Consider the following 27,986-nt stretch of genomic DNA (forward strand, 5'->3'; position numbering starts at 1 on the left):
TGTTGGTAAAGGTCCAGACGTCTGGAGTGTGTAGAGCTCGAGAAAGCAAAGAACGAGAATCTTTTTGAAATGATATTCTGGGTATAATGTTCACTTCTTATCATCTTTCAAAACACCTTTGGGTCTTGTGTACCTAGTTTTTAGTTTTTTTCGCGACTTTATTCGACTTGGTAGTTTGTTCTGTGTGTTGAAAGTGGATTTCATTTATTCTGATAAAGTTTCATATTCGTGTGAGAGTTCACTCGTCGATGATGTCTTAGGAATTCGAAACATCACACATTGTATAATGAAGATATTCGTAGATTGAATGAAGGCTTGATTAGGTACTAATTAATTTTTGTAGGTATGAAGAATTTCACGATAAGGATACTCGTATTTTCAAAGGTAAGGTGTACTAGTGAAGTTTCTATATTGATTTTATTACCCTAACATTTCCTGCTATGAAAATTTTTACGGTATTTCGTCGAATATTCAAGTGTAAGGTTGTACCTTATGTATCGATATCGTACAATACTGACGTACGAAAGCTTACTCGATTATGGCTCAGAAAAAATACTATCAAAGGTGATAAATCACAATAGACAGGTACATGGTTGCTTATGTTAACCTATGGTCTATGGAAGTCCTCGTCCATCAAATTCACCAAACCAAAAAAAATATCGATAAAGAAAAACAATTTTCCTTACCCTTGATCACTTCATATCTGTTTTTCTCTCTAGGTTATATTGTAGCTCACAGGAAATGGCTTATCTGGTTAAAGTGTAACGTGTTGTGGCAACTCGAGAAAAATATTTTATTATTTTTTTGCTGCAAAGGTTATGAAAATTGTCTTATACTGTCGATGAAGGAAACGAGGACACGAGAGATGCATGAAGGCTAATTGGTACAATTCGGCGAGACACCATTGGCGTTGATTAAATGTACGCTATTTAAAGAGTGAAAAATAATACGAGATGAAAGGAAAAAAAAATACAAATACGAAAAGAACGAGTCTATATAGCCCACATGTTTATTTACGTTATGTACATGGTACTTATAAATGATCAAATTAATCGCAATAATTTTACGGCAGCGTTTATAACGATTTTTTAATACGACTAACGACATAGCTTATAAGTCATGTAACGTAGTACTGTACGATATGAGTATGTAAAAATCTTCTCCTCTAATAATGGAGACGCCATTGTATCGTGTTTTTGGTTCATAATTAAAGGAAATTGTTCGATTGCAGTGTAACAACAATCCCCCAATCCCATAGTCTATATACAATGGAGTGAGATGATGATGGTATTGCTTCATAGATGGGAAATGGACTACACGTTGTTGTATTGTTTACAATTATACTGAGCTGGTCAATGGCCATACCACGAGAGTACAATTTGCAAGTGAGAGTGATGGGAATACTTTGTCCGAGATTTTTTCGACGGTTACCACAGCTTGGTCGAAGCTGAAAGTGTACAGCTACGAGACACACGTGTGTGAATGTAAAATATATGTTGATATCTAGAGACTGGTTGTGGTCTGTGATGGTATGAAATTTTAAATTTGTGAGGTTGTGAAATAATTATTTATGTAGAATGAGTATTTGCGAATCAATTGTTTTCATATTTTTACATCTTTTCTACCTATAAGTACTCGTAATAATATTATGATGACAAAAAATACGTACGTACTCGTATAATATGGTGTTTAGGAATCACTGCTACGAACCAGAGTAATTCAGCTAATAAATTTTTGAAAATTTTCATGCCAGAAATTGGGCTAAAAAATTAGAGTGTGATTCTACTCATCTAAAAAAAATTGAAATCATCCATCACATAATTTGAAAATTCAAGATTCCCTCAATTTCCTCAAAATGATTAAATTTCGGCTATTCTATGCCAAATCAGCCAGAATTTGTGCGATAGGTCTTCGCGATTTTTTTCTTCATATTTCGCGTGTCAGTAGAATCCATCAAAAAATAAAAAATGGCACAAACGGGAAATCCCTACGATTTTTTGCCAGGCAGGAGGGACATTTTAAATTTTTCAAAATGGCTGTCAAATGAAAATTTCAAATGCTTTTGATGTTGGTTGTAATCGACTCTGTGGTTCGAAATTTTCAAAAATGTTATTCTACGTTTCAAGAGCTATTTGCTCACGGTGCCAAAATCAGTGTTGCCATTTTTGATGATGTGAAAAAATCAGCTTACAAACTTGCAATTAAAATGAACGTACGAAAGCATGAATTGCAAATGCTGAAAAAATTCTTAAAAGTAGCCTTTTCTGTGTAGAATAATAACTGCAGGTATATCAAAAAACTGCATTGATGTTTTAGGATATTTTCATGCACTAAAAAATCTCATTTGTTTTTTGCCAAAATTGTGGAAAATACCTTTTTTTAACATTATATCAAAAAAGTCCCAATATTTTTTGTAGAAATGACCAAAAAACTTTGTTAGTAACCAAAATTTCGAAAACTTCTGCTGTCCTGCTTCTGTCAAAATAATCCTAAGAAGTCCTTGTTAAGTTTTTTTGCCAGAATTGTCTGCAAAGTTCTGTTTTTGCCTGAATTGTAAAAATTATAAAGAACTCCAAACGTTTGTAAAAATTTCCAAAAAAAAAACTCCTGCTTTTGGCCAAAATATTCAAAAAATCCTGTTGCCAAAATTGGCAAAAATTATCCTGAAAAGTCCAGTCTCTTGCCAAATTGTCAAAATTTATTTTTTTCCTAGTTTTCAAAAAAAAGAAACAAAAACAATTTTCTGCCAAAATAAATAAAAGGTAAAAACCTTTTTTGTCAAGTTATCCGAAAAATTCTGTTTTGAGTCGAAATGGTCAATAAAAATCTTGTTGTTAGCCGAAATAGTCTGAAAGTACAGCTTTTGCAAAAATTGTCAAAAAGTCCTAACGTTTGTCAAAATTTGTCTAAAAAGTGCTGCTTTTTCCATTTTAAAAATCAATCTTTGTAATTTTATATTTTTCCTATCAATTTCTATTGAAAAAAAAATTTTGACCCGAAAAAAAGTGCAATTATTACTTGAAAATAAAATGATAGCTAGTTTCTCATTATCACATTTATATGTAGGTAGTACATAGATGAGATACATCACGTCTATTTTTTTCAGAATATTTATGTATCTAGGTATGGGTAAAGTACCTTCAAAAATGCTAAGAAATTGATTTTTCAAACAATTTGTCTCTCTTGATGGGTCAATTTTGGTCTAAAATTTTTTTCCTCTCACTGTCAAGACTTTGGGTCAAGTTAGTCAATTTTTTATGGTTTGTAATTTCCATTGAAAAATATAAATTGTATAAGATTCATCATTTGGCTATTTTTGGAATCACTATTTTTTCATTCACTTTCATCTGATTTTGAACAAATCCATGATCTAAGTGCATTGTACATAGAATGAATTTTAGATGGCTTTTTAGTATTAATTTTGAGATTTTTTTTCAAAGTTTTTGAATTTTGGTAAGATTTGTTGAACACCTGTGTAAGTGTATGGTACCTACTTTTTGGATTTTGTTAAAATTTTTGAAAATTTAAATTGGAATCAAAATTTGTATTTTTTGCAATTATTACTGATTCTGAGTTGGACTTCTGAACAATTTTTGGGTAATTTAATCATTCTTGGTAACTTTTTGTAAGTTTGACTTAAGGTAAAGTGGGGTAATTCTGATGGCAAAATGCAAAATTTTAGCAATTTCTCATTTTTTGGGTAGTGATAAAACAACTTTATTCCTACCTCCTTCAGCTACACATTGACTGTATTGAAGAGTGATTTGTGCGGAGGCTTCATACATATAATTGAAAAAACATTTTGGAAAGTCGTGGGGGTAATTCTGATAACGAGTTTTATAAGGAAGGTAATTCTCCTGGAGTAATTCCGAGCCAGTTATGTTGAAATATACCATTTATTGTATACTTAGGTTTTTATTTCATATAAATTGAATCATTAGAACAAAAATTACAAAATTTTTAAAAATATGCATTTTTGAGGCATAATTTTTGAAAACTAGACCAACTAGAGAAAAAAGTCCCCTTTTGATGTTTTTCTTTGATAATTTCGACCCCCCCCCCAAAAATACTACATCAAAACAGAGAAAAAAACATTACAGGGCAATTTCGCTAGGGCTATTGGAATTACCCCATGGCATGAAAAATGGTGACATGTTTAACAATTCAATACCACCAAAAAAAATAATTATAAAAGCAAAATCAAAAGAGGTACTGACACTATAACACATATCCATCAAATTTCAGGTTCTAAACAGAATTTTTCAACAAGTTTTGAATGATAAAAACGAATTTCAAAAATGCACTGTTTTTTGTGTCAAAGGTTTTGGGCATTCAGATTTTGAACACTGCACAGACTTGACCAAATGGAGCAGATGGACCATCTGATCATTAATGGGTGTAGGTTAGCACTAAAACTACCTATTTTCTTCATCAGTTGTGCCAAAATGTGTTTTGCAACAAAGCTATGGCTTGCTATCAGAATTACCCCATATCTGAATTACCCCACTTTACCTTACGTGATATTTTCATTTTCAAAGAATTTTTTTTCACCAAGTGTTGTGGAAATGTGTTCAAATTGAAAAGAATGTGAGAATTGTAACTGAATTGCTCTGACCTGAACTTGACTTTTTTTTTTGGTGAGTAAGTATTTTTTTATTCACAGTTCAGTTCACAGAGCTCATGATTACAATCCTTAATGCTAACTTCAGTAGTGTTTTGACAACCTTTTGAACACATTTTCTAGGATGAAATTTGACCCTGAACATTTTTTGTTCTGTACCTACATTTTTTGCATATTTCACATTCTGTTTTTTTTTTCTGCAAACATGAGCCTTTTGCAGACAAAATTTTGATTTTATGGATTACAAAATTGCAGATGCGGCTTCATGGACGCATTATTCACGTGAGGTCTAACTTAGCTCCTATCATTAATCGATTTTGAGAATTGGCTCAAACACATCGCAAAGCTGCACATTGGATTACTGTCCTAAATTGTTACGACATAATTTACGACATGTCACTTTCTAATAAAGCTCTTTACAAAGTGAAAGCGCCAGAATTAGAATTGAAATATTTCAAAACGAAAATTGCACCACTAGAGGTGACATTTTAGCACGAAAATGTACTAGCTTTGCACAAAAAAACTCAAAAATCTCATTATTGCTCAAAAGATAGACTCAACTTGTCAAAAGCTTATCAGAATTCTTGAGGAAAAAGTTCCAGCGAATAACAAAAAGCAAAGCGAAACGCATCATAATTTTCCAAATCAGAGAGCAGGGCCCTTTCACCTATATCTTACCTGGGAATCAGAATACCCTTCCAGATCTCTGGGTTAACATGACATATTCAAATTCAAGGGTCTTCAAAGCACAATATTTAAAAAAAACGTTTGCATTTTTAAAAAATTGTATTTAATGAATTTATTATTATTTTTTTACCATTGCTACAAGTTTTCGACGATCAAATTAATCTTTTAAAAACAATATTGGATTATGTAATAAATTCATAATGAACATTTAGAATTACTTATTTAACGTGTTTAAAAATGGAACCACGCCACGTATCAAGTAGATGACTCAGGTTTTAGGTCTGTAAATGAGAGAAATTACTTAAATTTTCAACTCCTTCGTAAAATGTGAAGAAATGAAAAAAAAACAACAATCAATTTTGGGAACCTTTACAAATATTTTTAATTTTTTAAGAATAGGTTTTTCCTCAAAACACAGCAGTAACTAAAGAGTGGGAAGAGATGAAAAATTATGGACTTACAGCTTTTCGAAAATTAATTAGCGTGTTCCCATGAAAAAGAAGTGACAAAAAAGGCCTATGTAACTACAGTATAGTTAAATTAAATATAAAATCTTTATTTCCGAGGTTGAATATCTTGCGGTGTAATAGGTGAAGCGTGGTACAGAAGGAAACACAGTACGAATGATGCAACGATGTAATTGGTAAAAAAAGAGTACAAGAAGATACATACCCCATCTGTAAATGATTTGAAATGGTCAAATGGTCTGTTGTAGACCATATTATAGTTACCGACTACTATGCTTAGACAATATATACTTTACCATCTGTACTTTGTCTTGAGAGCGGCGAACATCCGAGGAAAGGTTCAGCCAAAACGGAGCTGAAAATTGCAAAAACGGAAAGCCAAAAGGCAATCCACGAAAGCGGTATGATACTCATATTTTTTAAATTCTCGCACCTCTACTTCGAATGTTCTCAACGACACAAAAAATGCACAATATTTAAAATCGTTTACGGTATTTTTGACTTTTACCTACGTTGGGACTTCATATCTCGTGTTTCGAAACTTTTTAGAAGTTTTTCGTAAGGTTTTTTCCACTTGGCAAATTATTTATGAAAACATGACGATGAGATTTATAGTTTTATTTTTCATATCACTTGTTTTTTTATTTAATAGGTAAGGTACGTACCTAACTGAGTTTTGAATTTACACGTGCATGTTGATGACTGATTAGGTTTTGGATTTTTTTTTTCGTAACTTGGTGGAGTTTTTGAATTTTTGAGGTATTTTTCAGAATATATCACTTTTTTTTTTGAAAGAAAAAATGTTTTCGATTCAACTCGATAGTTTTTTTGGATCCATGAATATTAAAATTAAGCGCAGCATTTCCTCATCTATTTTTGACAAGTTCGACAGAACGTGAGGAAAAATTTTTCACGTTGCGATAAAGTTGAAATGAAATGGGTCAAATGTTGCGAGAGTTTACCCATTCGAAAAATTTCAATTTTGGAATTTTGAAATTATACAAATTTTAATCGCAATTTCAACATTAAAAAAAAGGAATTTTAAAATTTTAAAATTCAAAAATTTTCAAATTTCAGAATTTTTTCAACTAAAAAAATGTCAATTTTGGAATTTTTAAATGCAAAAAATGGAGTTTAAAAATTTGTTGTTCTTGACAAATCAACTAGAATTATTAGAATAAAGCGAAAATGAGATGTACAGATATCATTTTGTCGTAAAAGTTGAGAAATTATTAAATTTTCAAGATTAAATTCCTAAAATGAATTATAAAAGTGGTCAAAAATTCAAATACATAATTATAAAACAATCGAGGAGAAAAGAATCGAATTTTTTTTTTCAAGTTATGAAATTTTATTGCATATTTTCATCAGTTTGAATTTTTGATTTCATCTGCTTCTTTAAGTTTGGATTTGGAAATCCACGTACTCGCTTCGAGGAATCTTCAATTTCCAAACATTGGGGGGGGGGGGAGGGGGAGCTGGTATATCACATTATCCCTTGAAATTCTTTCCGACGTTGATCAATAAACTCCTGCCTTAATCACTGCCCTCATTCTGATGTTTGATGTGAAATCAGACTATGATCTATGACTTTGATATTTTTGTAATTGAAATTCCTGATGTGATTTTTTTTTTGAAAATTTATCCACGTAGCTTAAGTATGTTTTTAACCTTTCTTTCTAGTCATTTTACGACATGCGGACGTGCCTATATTTTTTTACCAAGAAAAAGTTTGTCGTCAATTGGCGAAGTTTTCAAGAACAAGGCTACTTATTTTTTCGTTGAAATACTTATGTACTTGTGTAACTGTAAGTATTCTTCGAAACTTATCTAGCTTTTTTATCGTTGAAATATCACGCATTTCCTCAATATCGTTCAGTGTCAAGAAGGTGATAGATAGGTTTAGGTACCCAACTACCAAAAAAATGTAGGTAGGTACCTACATGTAGGTACAAGTCGTAAATTGTCCAAAAGTATCGTATGCTTAAAAATTAGGCACTGAACTCTATACTCTTACACTGGAACGCTTACGATACCACGTGACCCGATCGAGCGCGTTAGAAAGAGATAGATATATGTTAAGACGTTCTTGTCCTTGTCTAGCGCGTTGGTAAGTATTGCGTATTCATTTCATCCGTACAGTAGCGTGATTTTTTTTTTGTTTTTTGTTTTAATTTTTGCAATTTTTTGTAGAATTTTTTTATTTTATACGAGTATTGATGTTCAAGATCACTTTTAAGACATCGGCGATCGTAGGAATTGAGAAAATTGCTTTTAAAAAATGAATTATTTACAAAAGTGTACCAGATACTTCAAGTTGAAATATTATAATTTGTAGCAGTACTTATTCAATAAAATTTAAAAACTCATGATCTGGAAATTGAAATACTTAATTCAAATTAGAAAAATATTTAAGTGAATATTGAATAATTTAAATTTTCCAGCAATATTCTATATATATTTATGTACTACATTATAATAAATAAACGAAATTACCTATTATGCAGCTGTGTTGTCAGTTGTGTAGGCTAGATACATGAAAAAGTGACTAAAAAAGGAAAACAGGTACATGATTGAAAATTTTTGAAGAATTTATCACTCAATGAAGCCTCAAACTCAAACTCATTCAAGAGCTGCACAAGACAAAGAATGCACAAATACATTTTTAAAATTGAATGAAATCGAAAATTTTAAATCCAGAACTCCAGAAGTTGTTCATTTTCCAATTCATTTATCAAATAGGTTGAGGTTGAACCTAATTTAGTAATTTAAATCAAGTTTTGAGGGGAAAAAATGAACTCAGATTTTTCAACTCCTTCATTTATCTATCTGTGATAAGATAACGGATAATACGGATATATTTTATTTTTATTCTTCAAAAATTTTCAATCGTGTACCTGTTTTCCTTTTTTAGTCACTTGTCCAAGTACCTTCCCTACACAGCTGCATAAGCACTTTGAAATTTTTTTTACCATTACATAAATGTCTATAAATGTCTCCGTTGTAATATATGAAATCAATTTTTACCGTGAAAAAAAAACGTGAAAAGTTAGAGTCATTATAAAAAAGTCTTAAAGTTCTGTTACGAAACATAATTTCAACTTGAAATACCTTGTTCACTTTTGTAAATAATTCATTTTTTAAAAGCAATTTTCTGAATTCCTAGGATCGCCGATGTCTCAATTTCATCTTGAAATATTAATAATTGTATAAAATAAAAAAAATCAGCAAAAAGTTGCAAAAATTTAAAAAAAAAACAAAAAAAATCACGCTACTGTATGAATGAAATGAATACGCAACGCGCTAGACAAGGATAACAACTTCTATTCATATAGCTATCTCTTTCTAACTTGCTCGACCGGGTAGTTTAACATTGGACCATATGCAGCGTAAGCGTTCCAGTGTAAGAGTATAGAGTTCAGTGAAATTAGGTAGCTTAAAAAATTACATACTTAGTTTACCTACAATTTTGTTAAAATTATTTAAAACACCTTACCACCTTAGAATCATAAAATGTCGAAGAACTGTTCAGAGCCTCATGCTGAGTGATCCTAAAATGATTCCAACACCACAAGAACAAAATAGTCGAAAAATTTTTCAAATTTCACCTTCGCGAAATAAGTCTTTATTTTGGTGAAAAATAGACAACGTTAAATATCACCGATATGCGTGTACTTTTTAAAGAGGAGGGCATGAAAAAACATCAAAAATGCCTGAATCAAAGAATTGTTTTGCATCCAAATAAAATTTTTTTGGATCTCAAGCTCTTGAAAATAATGTAGTTTGTAATTCGTGTAACTTTTATATTTCTTAGGATTAGAAATTGAGGCATGAAATGAAACGAGTAAAAACTAAAAAATGTTCATGAATTTTTTTATCATTTTTTTTTTAAATTTATAAAATTGTATGTGTCTTGAAAGCTGAAAAAAAACTGCCATCGTGAAATTTGAAAAATTGTGTTTTTTATTTCGTTTTTTGGCACCATTGGGCGATTTTTTTGATATCACAACTAATAGAAAAACTCAACTCAACTAGAATTTGACTGCATAGCAGTAAATTCGAATTCCTTCGAAGGAAGGCGAATGATTTTATAACGTTGATCAGCGATTTGAAAAATAATTTCAATTTTTTATTCTTCGAGCTCCATTAGCATTCTTCTCGAGGAGTTCGTTTCGAAGAAAGCTACTCTGTGGGTTCTTTCTGTTACACGTACAAATACCTACCTATACCATCGTCGTTGCTAGAAAGTTAATATTTTTCTTTTTAAAATCTCTCGCTTTTTCATACTTATTTATCAGCTGTACAAGGCTGTGAATAAAACAAACGGAACATGGCGCGAATGATGTGTATTTAAAAATATGTCACTCATTTCCTGGCCCAAATTATATTGTTCGTGTAAACCAAGTCTTATTTCCAGTGCTCGTATAATTACCTACAAAGATGACAGACAATACTACGGTCATGGGTGCCTCTTCCTACTGCCTACAACGTGTATATAGTTCTTATTCCTACCTATATACTTAGTAGGTACTTACGGTTGAATGTCGTTTGTACGCTGAATTTGTTAAAGTACCATAGGCATCGTTTGTTGGGACTTGGGAGAAATGTACTTACTCGTACATCTATAGGTACAGTACCTCTGCCTATAATACAAATAAAAAGCACTTAGCGTCGGTGTCGAGTTGAAAAACATAGCAGGTGTCCAGAAGTGAAGAGTATACTCGGTAACTAGGACAATTGCGACTCACAGCAATGGTGGGTGAAATACGAGATCAATTTAGAGAAAGTGAATTAGCTGCGTGCTACGATCATCTTACCGATGCAAATAAAAGTAAAAAAAAAAAAAAAGGAGTTCAAAAAGGTGTGTTATGATTTACTCGTACGTTAGAAGATCTCTCAATACGAACAATTCTACTTTTCATCTAAGACTTCATTAAAATTAAAAACTAGATTCACTCAGCACTCGTTGAACTTCGAATGTACTCATCAAACCTACCTACTACTACGTGATCAATTAAAAAAAGCACCTTCATCGTGATGAAGTTGGTATTTTTTTTAAACGGTTCAAAGATGATAGCAAATAGACGTATTGGGTGCAAAAATGTAAACTGTGGGTACATTCACTTTGTTGTATAGTCTAGGTCTAGGTATGTACGTATAAGTCTAATTGTAGGACAGGAAAAAAATACGTCGAGGAAAGATTTTTAAAAAAATGGAACGATAGATAAGCCACGATTTAATATAGGTAAGCGGCAGCGAGCACCAGCGCCCATTCGCCCAAGTAAATTGTCTCAGGTTCGAGACCTGTTTAGTAAGCCTTTCGCGTTCGACTAAATCTTATAAATGTAATCTAGCTTTCTTATATAAACTTTCCTAACACCGTTTAAATTGGCTGAATAAGCCGAGTTGAACTTTTGAACACGATTCGAGAATGATGACCTTTTTGCTGCAGCATTTTATTATTGAGAAACTAGCATCAGATCGGAGATATGATTTGGTAGGAAAGTTGATGGTTGCGTTGTTGTGAATATTTTTTTCGAATGAGATTTTATTTTTAATTGTGTTTCTAAATTATTATTGGGTTTATTAGTGATTGGATGTTTGTGTGATTCTTTCACTTTTTTAAGCGTAGATTTTTTTGTGAAGGGTACAATTTCAGAGGAGGCTTTAATTCTATTTTTTTTCTCCTCATGAAAGTATCGAACAGCAGAATACTTATTCTTAAAAATTGGTGAAGTGATACACAACCAAAAAATCAATACCTACTTATCCATGACCAATCCAATCATAGAGTTGGTAAGAGGATTTTCAAAATTGCAGTTGTCCAATTCCATTTTTTTTGGTGTAGTTTTCTTCGAAAAATGTTGGCTACAAAAAAACTCTCAAATATCTTTGAAAGGAGGGCATCACAAACGAAAAAATTTTCAGCACAAACGAATGGTATAATGTTTGAAGTCAGTAGGTGGTGGGGAGGGGGGGATGCACCTGATAAATACGCTGCGTTCAACACTGCACTAGCTTTCAACCTTTTTGCGATTACGTTTTACGCAAAGTTTGCGTTTTTGCTTTTTTTTTCGACTCGTGCGATTTCTATTTTCCACCGCTACAATATGAATTTCGCCAAGATATTTTTCTTCGTTTTCGCCGCATTGATGGTTCTCATGCAGGCAACCGAGGCCTGCCTCAAGAATGGTAAAGACTGCAAATCTGATGGTACCTTGGGGGGCAATTGCTGCTCCGGATATTGTTACCAACTCAAAGGACATACCAAAGGAAAATGTCAGTAAGAGCACCGATGATTTTCCGACTGGACTTTGATTCACGACATTTTTATCGTACGATTATTGATTGATTATTATTATTACCAATTTACCATATTTGTACCTACTAATTTAAAAGTCAACTGCCTATAATATGTAATCAAGTGTCGTGTAATTAGAATTTTAATCTAATTCATAATTATTTTTTACATTTTGAATTTCTTCATTATTTATTTCGAGTCTACGTTTTTATAATGAAATAATATGTTCAATGGGTCATTGATTGTAAAGTAGGTACTTCAATAAATGATAGATAAATTGATTTTTGATAAGACCGAAAACAGAATCAATAATGATACTTGAAATGAAATAGATTCGTAATAAGACTGCAATAACTATGGCATATTTTCTCGGTGCCAAAAGATCTTTGAAGTTTTCTAATATAGGTAAACTCGATTACATATGTAGGTATGTACCTACGTACACAAAACCCCATGCCGAAGGCAGAAAATTGATCAAAGGAATTCATAAAAACACCAACGTTTTCAAATATACTTGAATGAACTAAAAACTTTGATTCCTTGAAATAACTTTTTTAAAATCTCATTATGAAACTCGAATATTTCCATTTTTTTCCCTAAATGAATCAATGAAAACAATCGACTCTTTTGAATCGGATCCGAAATAACCAAAAAGTTAACCACCTCAAAAGAATTTTTGGCTCTGTTAGGTAGGTGAGTATTGTTTGTTGGGACGATTTATTGATATAGGTACGAATAAATAAGGTACATCACAACGTATGCTCAAGTACAATCAGATTTTGGTATTTAGGTACAAAATTACAAAATTAAATTTTTTTTTTGTTTTTAGTCAAAATATTACAATACTTACTTATAATATGTAGGTACCTATACCCACTTTGAATAGGTAGGTACAGTAGTTTTATTCAGTAAAACATTTTTAGTTCTGGTTCGGGCCAAGTAAATTTTATGCATAAAAATTAGGTACTTTTTTGTGACTGAAAAACGATATTATAAGACTTTATGATTTCTGTATGTACTTATTTTGTATCTTTTTGAACTAAGTACATAGGTACTTAGGTTTATACAGTATGACACAGAAGTAGTGCCCGCGGTGGCTTTTATTTCTAAGTGGAAAGAGCTAAAAAGATGAATGAAGCGACGGCGTTGAGTAGGGAAAAATAAAGACTTTCAAAAGTGACCTTGAAATTTCAGGCCCCATGCACAGGTTGTCCACAAATTGAAAAACCAGTTTGGTCAAAAAATTCAAACTGGTTTTTATTGGCGCAATGTATTCTACACACTAAGGTGACAAAAACGTGATATGAATTTTTTGAAACCGGTTCATTGGTTCGTATTTAGCAACCAGTTTTTGACAATCACCTAAAAATTGAAGATAGAAAAAAATACTTGAAACAAAAGTTGTAGAGCGTGAAAAATCGAACCATTTTTGCTGATCAGATTTTGAAACCGGTTCATTAAATCTCAGCAACCAATCAAACGTTACCTGATTGTAAGTTAATTAGCCATTTCCAAAATCAGGTCAGCAAAAATGGTTCAATTTTTCACGCTCTGCAACTTTTATTTCAAGCATTTTTCTCTATCTTCAATTTTGAGGTGATTGTCAAAAACTGGTTGCTAAATGCGAACCAATGAACCGGTCTCAAAATGTGATTGAACAAAATTGTGCAATTCTTCATGCCCCACAACTTTTGTTTCTAACTTTTTTCTCGATCTCTAATTTTTAGGTAATTTTGACAACTGATTGCAAATTAATGAACCGGTTTCAAAATCCGATCAGCAAAAATGGTTCAATTTTTCACGCTCTACAACTTTTGTTTCAAGCATTTTTCTCTATCTTCAATTTTGAGGTGATTGTCAAAAACTGGTTGCTATAAAAATGCGAATCAATGAACTGGGTTCAAAATGTGATTAGACAGAATTGTGTAATTTTTCACGCTCTACAACTTCTGTTTCAAGCTTTTTTCTCGATCTACAATTTTTGGATATTGTTTGTTGACTGGTTGCAAATTAACGAACCGGTTTCAAAAAATTCATATCACGTTTTTGTCGCCTTGGTGTGTAGAATACATTGCGCCAATAAAAACCAGTTTGAATTTTTTGACCAAACCAGTTTTTCAATTTGTGGACACCCTGTGGATATGGGCCTGAAATTTTCAAGGTTGCTTTTGAAAGCCCTTATTTTTCCCTACTGAACGCCGCTTCATTCATCTCTCTAGCTCTTTCCACTTAGAAATAAAAGTCACCGGGCACTACTTCTGTGTCATACATAATCTTTTATGCATTGTTGACAAATTATGTCAAAATTTTACTGTTTTTTGGTAATTTTCAGTAATTTTAATGTTTTTTTCAGCATTTTTATTTTATTTTCTCACATTTTCACACATGTGACCCACTCCGACAAAATCGACCGTTTCGACGGAAAAAAGTTACCGAAATAATGACGTTTAATATGTATTTTAAGAGTTATTCAAAGATCAGATTTAAAAAAAAAAACATTTTTAAAAACTTAGTCGAAATGGTCGATTTTGTCAGAGCGGGTCACATTTGTATTTACAAAATATGTCTTTTTGGAAAATTTCACTGCTGTTTGGAAATTTTTAGTTTTTTTTAGAATACTTCAACATTTTCTTTTTTCTTGAACTTTTGGCAAATTTCGAGTGAACTGAGTACCTACTCTTTTGTGTGTTTTTCACATTTTTTCACATGTTTTTAACATTTTTTCACGTATTTTTGGCTTATTTCCACCAAACTCGCATTGTTTTTGTAATTTTTTTGTGAGGTGTTATACGTTTTGAGTACCTTTTCATTCTGCATTTTCGGCAAGTTTTATCGACATGACGTCGTCAGTTTTCACCTTTCGGTGATCAACAATGTTCTAAAAATTTTCACGTGCCTTCGGACTAAAAAGATTGTACAATGTAACCCTATCTCTAGTAGCACACACTTGAACATTTGTTCCAAGACGTCTTTTGGAAAACTAAAAAATGTGGTGATTTTTTTCAGTTTTATGTCTAGGGTACCTAGGTCTATAGTCAAAACTGCATTTATTTTTCTTCTATAGAAAAATAGTTATCAATCATAAACTACCGGACTTGAACAGAATAGTTTTTAAAAATTAATAAAAAATGTGTTCAAGGTCACCCCAATTAATCGTGAAAGATCAAAAAATTCAAACTTTATATCGGATGAACTCAAATTAAATAATAATTTCACTCACGCAACATTTTCAGCCAGAAAAAATTTTAAATCCACCTCCACAAAATGTTCTCTCTTTTGGTGAAAAATAGACATGCCAAATTTCATCAAAAATTCCACCTTTATTAATGAGGAGATGTCGAAAAAAAATGCCAAGTCTATTGAACAAATTTTTATTTCTATTTTGCAAATAAACAGTATCTAGTACCTACTCATTCGTCTGAAGTAACATTTCAAGGAAGTGAAAACTTGTGCCTGGTTTGTTTCAAATTCATTGCATTCTCCTCCCTTCTCCCCTCTAAAAAATAAAATATACGAAAGTAAAATAGTCTCTGCCAATTTTCAATTTTGATCAACTCTAATACGAATACAATAAAATACATATGAGCATTTCTATTTTACAGCTAAAACTACAACCCACGTAAAAAGGCGTTGAAACACCTCAACCTTTTGAAGGATTTTCGCCAACGTAGTAGTATATGCACCTGATTGACGTATTCGGAAACACATTACCTATAGTAAAAGATGACATAAAAGTGACTGAATTTATCAGTTTTACGATATGCGTGAGACAAGTCTGGCTGCAGTCATGGTATATAAGTTTTCAACAAATTAGCAAAGAAGCGCCGCCGTGTGTCTTATTATTATACTCGTAATCGTGTTACAGTGCTCTTTTATCAAGTATTATTATTCTATTATGTTATGTGGGTGTGTAATTAACGGAATGATTCTGATTAAAACGTTATAATTGGCGGTCGCGTGTGTTGCATACTCGTATTCCTACCTAAACCGATTTTTTTCTTACAATTTGTTCTTTTATTATCGTAAAAAATGCTCGTACGTCATTTTTTTTTCGTCGTATAATGTGTTGTTCTAAAAATTGATTCTAAGTATTAGCTCGTATGTGCTTCACGTTTAACGATTTTGTTGCTAATACGATAATGTTTCTCTATAATCGTTCGCACCTGCGAGTCGACCAAATCAAAAGCAACCTTGAGTACATTTTTTTCAAGTGTACGAGCCTTTATCTGAGTGACATTGATGGTCATACAAATAGGTAACATGGGACTAGGAAACATGCTCCAGTTATTGTCATAGCAGTTTGATGAGAACTGGGAAAGAGATTTCGAGAAAGAAATCTGCAATCAAATCGAGGGGGAAATAAACCATCAGTGTTGCGGCGATTTGAGAATGGTTGAAAGGAGAATTCAACATCATGCGTTCAAAAAGAAGAAAACTATTTGTAGCCAAGCATGGCAGATTTTATTGTAATTATTCGTTTTTATTTTGGATAATGTACCATACCTATTTAGAAATGTCCTACAACTTCCTTTACCCATAATTTTGATTTTCATAACTTGGTGTCCTTCTTGACGTTCTAATTGTGCAAAAGAATCACTCTCTGAGAGGACTCTGGACTGACCATCCCAAAAATGGAGGGATATCTGAACACGAACACTCTTTAAAAAAATTTCTATTTTGACAATGCATGAGGAATAGAATGGGGGAGGGGGTCAGAAGAATCAGACTGAAAAAATAATCCAGCTACGTAAAAAAATCTTGAGAAATACTTTCCAAAATTTGAAAAAATTCTCGCACAATGATCTAGTTTTTAGACTTTTTCCTTATCGATACTAAAACTGCCCCATTTATCCTTTTTTCTCACATTTTTATTTCCTACATTTGATTCAAAGGCTAAGAAGATAAAAAAGCCCTCAAAATCTGAACGATAATTCATTTAAAACGAATAAATAAAATAGCCAACTTGAGCTCCTTTCAATTTGAAACACGTTTATTCGTATTCCACTTAAATCCTGGTGCTTTTCATATGCCTACTTGTAAACTTTATAGAGCCATAACCTTTGATTCACACCCCATTAACAAGTTCACCGCTTCGATGGCGATAAAACGAATAACGAACCTCATCCACAAACCCATCTCTCGAAATAACCCGCATCTTGTTAGAATTGAAAATCAGTACGAAACCGTTTAAGGCGCTGAATTATGCAAATTGATTAACATACTCGACAGTATATTTGCGTAGCGAGTTTTAGAAAGACGCTCTGGTTCAAACATTTTACCTGTCGTTTTTCCATTTCATCGTGGCTACCGTAGGTACATACGAGTAGTACCTAATGTATCGATCAAATTCGAGTGTTTATTTAAACAGAATGATGAGAGAATTTTGTACATTAAAAAACACCATTTTCATTTTCCATCCATTGGGTATTTTTTTTCAAAAACGACTTCGCGATTCAATAATAAAATAGGATACGTAAAAGTGTATTAGGTACTACGAGTATAATGTGAAGTGAAAGGCAACTCTACGAGAAAATAAAAAGGAAAAAAAAAGAAATTTAATTTATCGATGTATTTTTCGCACTAAAGTAAACAAGTAGATATATACGTAAGTGTACATAGAAAAGCAATTAATTTTTCATTTCGGCGTTTTTTTTTCTGTTTTTCATTTTCGCAGACATGATGGATGGAGCTTGCACAACTCATCTATTATTGGAAACGATTATGGAAGAAACGTCCGATGATTTACGAAGCGAAACGTCCGGATCCGAGTATAATTCCGGGCTGCTCACCGATTCCATGTCCACTGTTATACACGTTCCTTCTTACGAAAAGAATCTTCATACAAGAAGTGAGTATTTTGAGCAAATTATAACAATTTCAGATAGAAGGGGAGAGGGGTGAATATAGAAGAATTTCTTTTATCTGAATGAAAAGTTTAAGGAGCACTCCTGACTCCATCACTAGCTCCTACTCCCCCCCCTCCAAAAAAACTTTCATTCGTTTTCATACCTAGGTACTGAAGTTATGTGTTAAAATTTTTCAGATACTTGAGATTGATTCCATGTATTATTTTCAATTTAAAAAAAAAACAATTATTTTCGATTGTCCTATCAGGATTTTACGTGAATTTGTTTTTTTTTTTACCGAAATTCACCACAAAATCTCAGAAACTTTTGTAATATAGGAATCAAAATTAGACCTATTATGACTTTTTTGTCGTCGTTGTTATGACCTCTCAAAAGATTTTTAATTGACATTCAAACTGTGATTAAATTTTTGAATGTTTGTCCTTTCCATTGTAATGTAATCATTTTATTGCTGAAATTGTGACTTTTTCCAATCGTAACAATTTTTTGTTGGCTTTGTTCATGTTTACTGAATACCAAATTTTAATTTTGAAAAACTTTTTTGGCAGAATTGTAATTTTTCAGGTTTTTTAGGCTATACTCATCAGTTTTTGAACAAGCTAACAATGGAACCTCTTGAGGTGTCCGCTTCCGATTTGAACGGGACGGCGATTTTTGGAAAGAGCATGTTCTAAAACCCCCAAATCCAAATTTTCAGCTGCCCAAGTTCATTTTTCGATTTTTGGCGAATTTTGAAAATCCAAAATTGACTATTTTGGTGATTTATGCTTTTTTAAAAAAAAAGTACGTACTTGATCAGTAACACGCAAACGGGAAACTTTTGATTTTTTTGGATTTTTTATTTGAAAAAAACTGGTCAAAAAACCACTCTTGAGGTATCCCTTCCGAAACCGACTCAAATGTGGATAAACTTGTTAAACAGATCGAGTATAACACACAACTCGATTTTTAGCTGCCCAACTGCATATTCACGCCTTCTGGAGCAAATTCATAACTTTGGAGAAATTGAAAAATAGCGCTGGAGGCTCCAGAATGACTGGAAATGGCGAAATTTGGATTTGGGGGGGTTAATATCAGTTTGAGGACGTATTTTGAACATTTTTACTGATCAAGTACGTATATGTACTTTTTTAAAAAAACATAAATCACCAAAATAGTCAATTTTGGATTTTCAAAAATTCGCCAAAAATCGAAAAATGAACTTGGGCAGCTGAAAATTTGGATTTGGAGGTTTTAGAACATGCTCTTTCCAAAAATCGCGGTCCCGTTCAAATCGGAGGCGGACACCTCAAGAGGTTCCCTTGTGAGTTCAAATTGGCATCTAGATTTTTAATTTTTGCATAATGAAAAAAATTCAATTTTTTTTTAAATTTCCAAAAGTTGAAAATTTAAGTAAGCTTTCTTAAAAACGACTTTCAGAGTGATCAAACAACATTCAAAATCCTTTGTGAAGACCTAAAAAAAAAAAAAAAAAAAAAAACGAGAAAAACACAGTTTTATGGTCAATATAGTTGAGATTATTTTGAACCCGTTTTTTTTGGGGGGGGGGTGGGATTGAATGAGTCTTCAAAAATGTAGAAAACCCAAAAAATGAAAAATTATAAATCAGTTGTAATTTTAGATCTTGGAATTAAAACACTATTTATAATATATATTCGACACTTGAAAGTCCCACCCCCATCACTGATTTTTTTCAAAATGAAGGAGGGAAAAGAACAGAGAGGCATCGAAATGCCAAATATAGAAACGACGACTTTATCGACATGACATAGTAACATCACATTCTATGTCACTCTCCAGTCTCTCCCCTCCCACTCCCATTGAGTGTTGAACAGACTCTGAGAATTCCTATAAGAAAAAAAAAGTGAAAAAACAATAAAAACTCGAACTCATCAGAGCCTTCAAAAACTCAACAAATGACTCGTCACTCGTCATTTCGATTTTCTGATAGGTACTTTTTACCTTATTTGAAAGCTGTAGTGGAGCATGGGAGGGTTAAAAGAGGTCAAATTGAAAAAGAAAGTTGATATTTGAACTCAGAGCTTTTAGTTTAATCTATAATAATCAATATGCTAGATACCTACTTACTTTATTTTGAATTTTTCTCCGATTTTTATCAAAATGAGGGCTGTTGTGCCCCTCTCCTGAGGTACCTATTGAAAAATCACTATGAAAATTGGTTTGTTGAAAAGAGAATAGAAAAAGTTCTTTAACGTGATTTTTTTTTCATTTTTTTAAATTTTAGTTTTCAATTTTTATTCTTATATTTTATCGTATGAAGTTGATGAGCTTTCATTTTGATGGATAAAAATCTGTTCAGATGACAACAAGTTCAAAAAAAGTATGGCTCGATTTTTTTTGTCGTGTCTTATTTTCGAGAGGGGAAAAAGGAGTCATTCAAATGCATTGAATCTCAAAATAAAAATTCAGAAAAATAATTATTTTGGTTGATGAAATTCCCATTTTAAAAATTTTTAAAAATAATTTTATGTATTGTATCGTATGAAGTTGATGAGCTTTCATTTTGACGGATAAAAATCATGTTCAGATGACAAAGTTCAAAAAAAAGTAGGTATGTCCCGATTTTTTTTGCCATGTCCTATTTTTAAGAGGGGAGAAAGGAGTCATTCAGATGCCTTGAATCTCAAAATAAAAATTCAGAAAAATCATTTTTTTAGTTGATGAAACTCTCATTTTCCTTTTCTTTTTTTTTTTTTTTTAATAATTATGTATTGTATTGTATGAAGTTAATGAGCTTTCATTTTGATGGATAAAATTCATGTTCAGATGACAAAGTTCAAAAAAAAGTAGTATGGCCCGATTTTTTTGGTCATGTCCTATTTTTAAGAGGGGAAAAAGGAGTCATTCAATTACCTCGCATCTGAATTATTGTTAGGTAATTACAAACATTGAAATAATGAAATAAAAATTCAAAAAAAAAAACATTTTTTAAAAAAATACTTAGGTGTGTATTCTATTGTATGAAGTTGACGAGCTTTCACTTTGATAATTTAATTATTATAATGATATAAAAACTTTTGGAAAATAAAACATGAATAAAAATCTGTTCAGATGACAAAAAAGTTCGAAAAAAGTATGGTCCAATTTTTTTCTTGTTGTGTCTTCTTTTGGAGAGGGGAAAACGGGTGTTTTGTATTATTATTAATAATAAAAATATTGAAATAACGAAATAAAAATTCAGAACATTTTTTTCTTGGTCAAAATTACCAAAAAATTATTCTTTTTTATTGCAAAAATAAATTGATTTAAAAAAATGCAAAAAAAATACAATTTAGAACGAACAAAGTGCGTTGAAAGAGTGTACAAAAATTCCCCATCAAGTCAAGCTGAAATTTTGGTTGCTGAATTTCATTTTTGAAGCTTTGAGTTTTTTTTTAAAAAAAATCAAAGGGCCAAAAACAGCAAAAAAAATTTCAAAATTTCATCTGACGGAGCTAGAAAATTGAAATTTGAAATATACTCCATTTTTGTCTCCAAGAATCGATTAGAAACAGTTTTTTAAGCCTTCTTGAACAGTTCTGGAGCCTTCAGCAGATTTTTGGAAATCAAAACGTCGGTCACGAAATTAATGTGTCCTATTCAAATTGAAAAACTGAAACTTCGTTCAGACTTCATCTTCGACATGATAAGTCGACTGGAGATAATTTCAAATCGTTTTGAAGCCTGTACCTAGTTATATGTATTTTGGAAATTCGAGTTTTTCAACCAAAAAAAAAAAAAATCATAAATGTTGTTCAAATGAACTTAATTTTGTAATTTGCGATGTCAGATATGTTGCCTAATTTCCTATTTTAAGGGGCAAAATTTTTTTAAATCATTATTCGGAAGTCAATATGGTGCCACCTGTTTTTGATTTTTTAAATAAGGGGTACGTAAATAAAATTTCAACCTGTCCCTTGAAATATAAAGTAGACAATTTGTCCAACATGAGAAATTGAATTCTGGTCTTTCGCAGGGAAATTTATTAGTACCTAAATTATATTTTTTGCATATTGAGGGATCAGGGTTGTAGGTGCTCACGTGCACGTGGGCAAATAACATATTTTCTAATTGACTGGAGCTTTCAAGTTGTCGCTGGAGGCTCCAGAACGTCTCAAAACCGCCTCTAGCCGACTTAGCATTGTTGAATATGGGGCTCCATACTGAGTATTAGCTTCTTACCTTTGAAAAGATGGCATTTTTATTTTTAGAAATTTTCTTGATCAGTGAATTTGATTTTAAAAAATTTCTCAATGTTTTAAAAATGAATTTCAGCCAATCTGGTTTTATTCTGATCAAAAAAATTTTAACTAATTGAGATATGAGTTCCTCTTGTCAGAAATTTTAATTTTAATTTTTTTTTGATGAAATAATGATTTTATTATGCAACAAAATTAAATTCTGACTAATTTCAGTTGACTGTCTTTTTTTATTATTTTTTTTGAAAATTAAAATTGAAGTATTTTTTGGTAGGTGTCTAATTACTTATTAAAGTCGGTCATTTTGAAACATTCAGAAACTCAATAGGTATTCATGAATCCTAATTGAGTGCTTTTTTTTAGGGAACACATATTTTTTCATTCTTTTACGTGTTTCTTTGTTAAAATTGTATGTTCTCTGATGGAGTATTTTGTAGAATTTTCGGGTTTTCAAAATTACGACATTTCAACTGTTTCGTGTTATAGATAAAAACATATTGGATTACGTTATCTAGTCCAAAAACTCGACATTTCCGTTTTTCACGTACAGAAACAATGTCCTTCGTTTTCATAATTTTACCATTTTCTTCTTTTATTCGCCTCCCTCCCCCTCCTCCCCTCCCTCCCAATTCACAACTCTTCGGATTTTATTATCCAAATTTGAACTCGTGACTGCATCTGGTTCATTGAACTTTCTATCCTTCCAATCCCATCGTATAATTTCATCAATCTAATCTCGTTTTTCAATTCTTCCAGATGGCCGAAATCTATACTGGAACGGTAGCGGTGGCAGCGGCGGCGAAATAAACACCGATCCGGGCGTCCACGACGACGACAACGACTCCGAAGAAGACGACTTCACCGACGAACTGGACGACTCTGATTCGGACTCAGACTCGGACGACTCCGCCGATTCAGCCGATTCATCCGATTCACATCACCGCAGAGGAGACGATCTAGGCGGAGGTCTTCCTTCACGTACCAGCAGCCTGCTCCAATTCGAGAACCTCGAGAAACACTGCGAAACCATATTCAGCAAATCACGCCCGAGCAAATGCTCCGAATACGGCTCTTCGTTCGAGAATAAAAACGCTCGAACGTGGAGTACCAGTTCGAAAATCACCAAAAGTTCCTCGCAACCTGAAAACCTCAACCACTTTAGTAGTCACCAGCACCACCGACACGATATCGACGACGATAACGACTCTAGCAGTTTATCTTCTCCTTGTTCGTCTAGCAGTAGTGAAATGATAAGCTCCGATGAAATGCTCAGTTCGTCGTACAGTTCAAAGTATAACTCGCTGCCACGTAAATCGAGCTTGAGGAGTTTTCGTAGCGTAGACAGTCTAACGTCGCTCCAGCAGAAACGAGAAAAGGAGCAGGATTTGTTGAATAGTATGGATTTATCGCAGAGTTTGACCGATGATTTAGCTCGGTTGTCGCAAGAAGAACCCGAAGAGATACCTGTACCTGCCAGAGGGATATATAAAACGATGGAGTGTTTGAGTGAAATCCAAACTCAAGCATTGGTCGATGATGATCACGTTAACGACGAAGATGAAAATGATCACGAACGTAGTAAGCAAAGTAAAACCAACGAGACTACGAAAGTCGTTCGTAGATCGGCTGAGAATCTCAGCGAAGATAGCGGGTTCGGTGATCACGTCAGTGTACATAAACGACCCACCGCAGATGAGAGCAGCACCATCGTAGTAGTCGTAGAAGAAGCTCGTAAAGTGATAGAAAATAGTATCGGCGAAGAGGGCTGCGATGTTGTGGATGGTGTTCGAAATCAGTCTGATGCAGAAGCCGAAGCCCAACGAGACGATGAAGACGAAGAGGAGGAGGAACTACAGATGACGACGAATACTGTAGACGACGACGTCGACCAGAATGATGCTAAATTTAACCAACAGTGTTGGCAAAGCGACCCTAATCTTTTAGATGCTACGTACGTGATTGAAACCGAGCAGAAGGCTCAAGTCAGTCAGCAAAGTGAAGAGTGTACGAGCACTATGAGTTCGCGTTTACCGGTCGTAAGTACGCCGAATTTATATAATACCGATGAAGAATATCATTACAAAGGTATCGCCGACGATACCGAAGCATCTTCGCTTCTATGTAACGAATCGACGGTTTCATTATCGAGGATTTACTCTCTGAAGAGGATTAATTTCGGAAGCGAAGGTAAATTGAGCACGACCTCGTCCAGAGGCAGTAACGTACAAATTACTACTAGTTTTATTAACCTAACGACTAACACGAGCTACGGTAGCAACAAGGGTGTTCATTTTTGCCCCGTTGTCAGCGAAGTAAGCTGGCAAGAGAGTAGTGGAACCGAAGAAGAAGAGGACGAAGAAGACGATCGTCTAGAAGAAGAAGAGATCTCAATCAGCGAATCGGATTCAAGAGCTGAGTACAGTGCCGGAGACGAAGAAGAAATCAGACTCCTCAGACCAGGAGATCTGTACAGCAGGGTAGATCAGATCAAAGACGAAGAAAGGGACACCAGTAGCGATAGTCGTTCGAGGGATGCGACTCCACCGATCGACGAACTGGTTGAAAAGCTGTTATCGGAATCGGTTAGCAAGCAGGCCAGAGAAAGCGAAAAGCAACGATTGCGACAGGCCCAGCAACGTGCTCGTTTAGACTTTATCACATCTCCGCCTCCTAAACGTGGTAGCATTGCCCACGTGATGCAGCAGCGTAGTAGTAGTGGCAATGAGAATGACGCTGTAAACAACAACAACAGCAGCACACCGACTGCTAACAATCAAGTTTACAACTCGTCGAGTACTAGTCATCATTCGAACGCGAACGCGAACGTGTCCTTCGCTATGGCTAACGATCACCAAGGTGCAGTGGATAGTGTCGCGAATAATACTACGAAAGATAAATCATCGTCGAAATCGTCCTCATCGAGTAAAATCGGCGGCTTCTTACAACGTTTCTCGCTCAAACGTCTCAGTGGTCGTAAAAAAAGCAAGAAATCTGGCTCGAGTTCGAATTCGTCATCGTTGTCTTCGTCGTCGGCGCCACCTGTTGTAGTCGGTTGTGTGCCGAAAGAAGGCTACGTCTCGACGTCGGTCGGCGAGCCAAATTCGCGAATTGTACCGCTCTCTGACGATGGTGGCGAATACGACCAGGTCTCGGTGTCGGTGTCGGTGGTTTCCAGCAAACCTCCTTTGCCACCTTCAGCTCCAGCGCGCTGGCGTCCCTCGAACGAAGGATCGCCGCCCCCTGCCCAAGATCCTCCGGGTGGTGCGCCGCCGCGATCCGGCTCCGGCGCCGCTGCCGCAACAACAACGGCACAGGCACACCAGCTAACGCCAGCACCACGAGGCGGTGGCCATTCAAACGCCACGAATATGCTACGAAATACACACGCTAATATCGATCCGAATACTGGGATAGGTCTTCTAGAAACTGACATAGATTCGAATGTCACCTCGTCGACCAGTGCCGTTAATCGAGCCGCTAATTCGTCGTCGTCGCCTTCGCCTTCGCCTTCCTCCGGTGGTGGTAATAAAAAATCGCGAAGTTTGTTGAATTTGGATAATGGCAGAATGTCCATCAAACAGTTGACCCCCGATGATCGGGCCATCAAACCGAGTAGCCCACATCATCACGCATGTAACGACTACAGAGCCAAATCCATGGAGTTCTTGCTCGATAAAGAAAATCAAGCTGCTATCAAGGTGAGTGTCGAACTCCATTACGTTCAATTTTACCTATACCTACTGTAAAGTAATCTTATCCGTAGTGTTTGAAACTGTTGCCCCAGCTATCCTGTAGCCTTTTTTAAAATTCGAATCTCTCGCTTCATATTTCGCCTCTAAGATCGCAGCCTTTGAACTAGGTTAGTGTTTACAATGCCGCAGTCGTCCGAGTTACCCTAAAAACACATAAACACGCACTCATCATCATCACCCCTCCTCCACCCTAACGCAAATTATCAAACAGCGAACATCCCCTTGAAATTGTCTTACGTTATCGTATCGTCTCTTCGTTCACCCTTGTACCTTCCTCCCCTCCCTCTCGATCCACATCCCTTCGACTCATCAACCTGTACTGTACCTACCTACTCGTATAAGTAGATATTGTGGCTTTAGCTATACGATGAATAGATATCTATTAGGTACGCTCTCGTGTCAAGAACTCGACGAAATATTTCACTTCACTCGTGATGTTTATAACTTTGAAGCTATCACTTATACGTAAGCTATACCTAGGTATCCTTTTTCACACGACAGACACGTTCAGTTAAAAAGCTTGAATGGTTAAGTTTTAAGGTACCTATTCATTTATTTACATTATTTTGTAAATCGTTGGTACCTAGATATGTACCTATAGTGTAGGATTTTCCTCAACACTCAGGTATATGGTATGGTAAGATTACGAATACGAGTTTCGAGACTTAATTTATTCCACACGCTGATAAGAGAGAATCCCGAGAAATATTTACGCGCCTTTTTTACTTTTTTTTTATCGTTATTCACACGAATTGGAATGGCATGGCAGTGTAGCACAGGTGCCTTTTATCGTGAAATACTCGTACGTTGTGGCTTAAAATTACAATTTTATCAACGTAGGTAATTTTTCACGTGGTAGAATGTGTATGTAGGTACGTAAAATATCCAAGTTGAGAATTCATTGCTTCCTTTGCCCCCTCATCATCGTTCATTCGCGTACACTGTACACGTAAAAATATATTGTAAACATGCCAAAAAATCGGCCAACTTTTCGGAAATATTGCCCCATTTTTTTTCTCATCGTTTCTATTTTTTTTTTCTATTTTGGAGTCGTGTATAAACCGCTAGAGAGAATCGAGTTCGATGGTGAAAATTCGAAAGAAATGGAGTAGAATTAAATTAGGTACCTAACTCAGCTATTGGGGGAGAAGAGATCATATCAAGGTGAATTTTTTCTGTATCGTCTTCGTTTTATTTTTTCAGATTGTAAATGAAAAAAAAAAATGAAAAGAGTTTGTTTCTATGGCTATAGGTACCTACCTTACATTTATTAATCCTGTCTTAGTCTCTGGAGAAAAGGACTGACACGATATTGGTGAGAAGGTGGAGAAGGGAGGGGGGAGGGGTGATTCTGTCAAATATTTCGAACAAATTGTGGAGAGTGAAGGTGAGAGTTATGAAGTTCCTACTATTTTTCATATTTAATGTTGGAAAATTGATTAAATTCCCGAAGGGAGCAGCAAGGTCGAAACTTTGAAAAGAAATTACATACCTACAAATTTTAACCGATGAAATATTTTTAATTTTTTTTTGCTCGTATTTCTGGAAGTTTTTCAATTTACCTATAGTAATTTTTGACGTTTGAAAATTAGTGATGGGAAGAATGGGGGGGGGGGTGAAAGCACCTAAGTTGAATCAAGTCAGGAAACTGTCTCCTCTTTATTTTTGAGAAGAAGTAAGGACGAATTGAAATTCAAAAAACAATTAAGAAATATTGGAAATTTCGTTCTGCTTGATGAAATATTACTGAGGATGAAAAATTGCGTAGAAAAATTCAAGTGAGAGGAAAGGGAGATACATTTTTTATTTTTATTTTTTTTTTTTTGAATTTATCAATAAGAACACTGATGAATTTACATTTTCACTGGAGAAAAAATTAGATATACTTAAGCACGAATAACAAGATTTTATTACTAATTTTCGCACAATTTTCAGCTATTATAAGGTGATGAAATGCGAGAAAAAAACCAAACGTGAAAAGAACTTTTGATGGAAAAATAATTCTTGAAATAATTATTGGTTTGGTTCTTTGATTTGTCCCAGTTTTTCAATTTTGAAATCTTCGAATGCTGAGAAAATTGAAAATGTAAGC

The 27,986-nt window shown here is 33.9% G+C and overlaps 1 protein-coding gene across 3 annotated transcripts in view; it reads left to right on the top strand.

The window, feature by feature from the left end:
- LOC135846580 (uncharacterized) overlaps positions 1-27,986 on the top strand; it is a 241,931-nt gene that overhangs the window by 107,985 nt on the left and 105,960 nt on the right. For 2 of the 3 annotated variants that reach the window (XM_065365764.1, XM_065365765.1), the window contains exons 3-4: positions 17,751-17,924; positions 22,899-25,840. In XM_065365764.1, coding sequence (XP_065221836.1) covers positions 17,751-17,924; positions 22,899-25,840 — 3,116 coding nt within the window. Of the gene's footprint in view, positions 1-15,842; positions 16,543-17,750; positions 17,925-22,898; positions 25,841-27,986 lie in introns of those variants that run through there. The other variant, XM_065365766.1, reaches the window with a different exon arrangement.

The sequence above is a fragment of the Planococcus citri genome, chromosome 5, assembly GCF_950023065.1.
Source record: "Planococcus citri chromosome 5, ihPlaCitr1.1, whole genome shotgun sequence".
NCBI classification, from domain to species: domain Eukaryota; kingdom Metazoa; phylum Arthropoda; class Insecta; order Hemiptera; family Pseudococcidae; genus Planococcus; species Planococcus citri.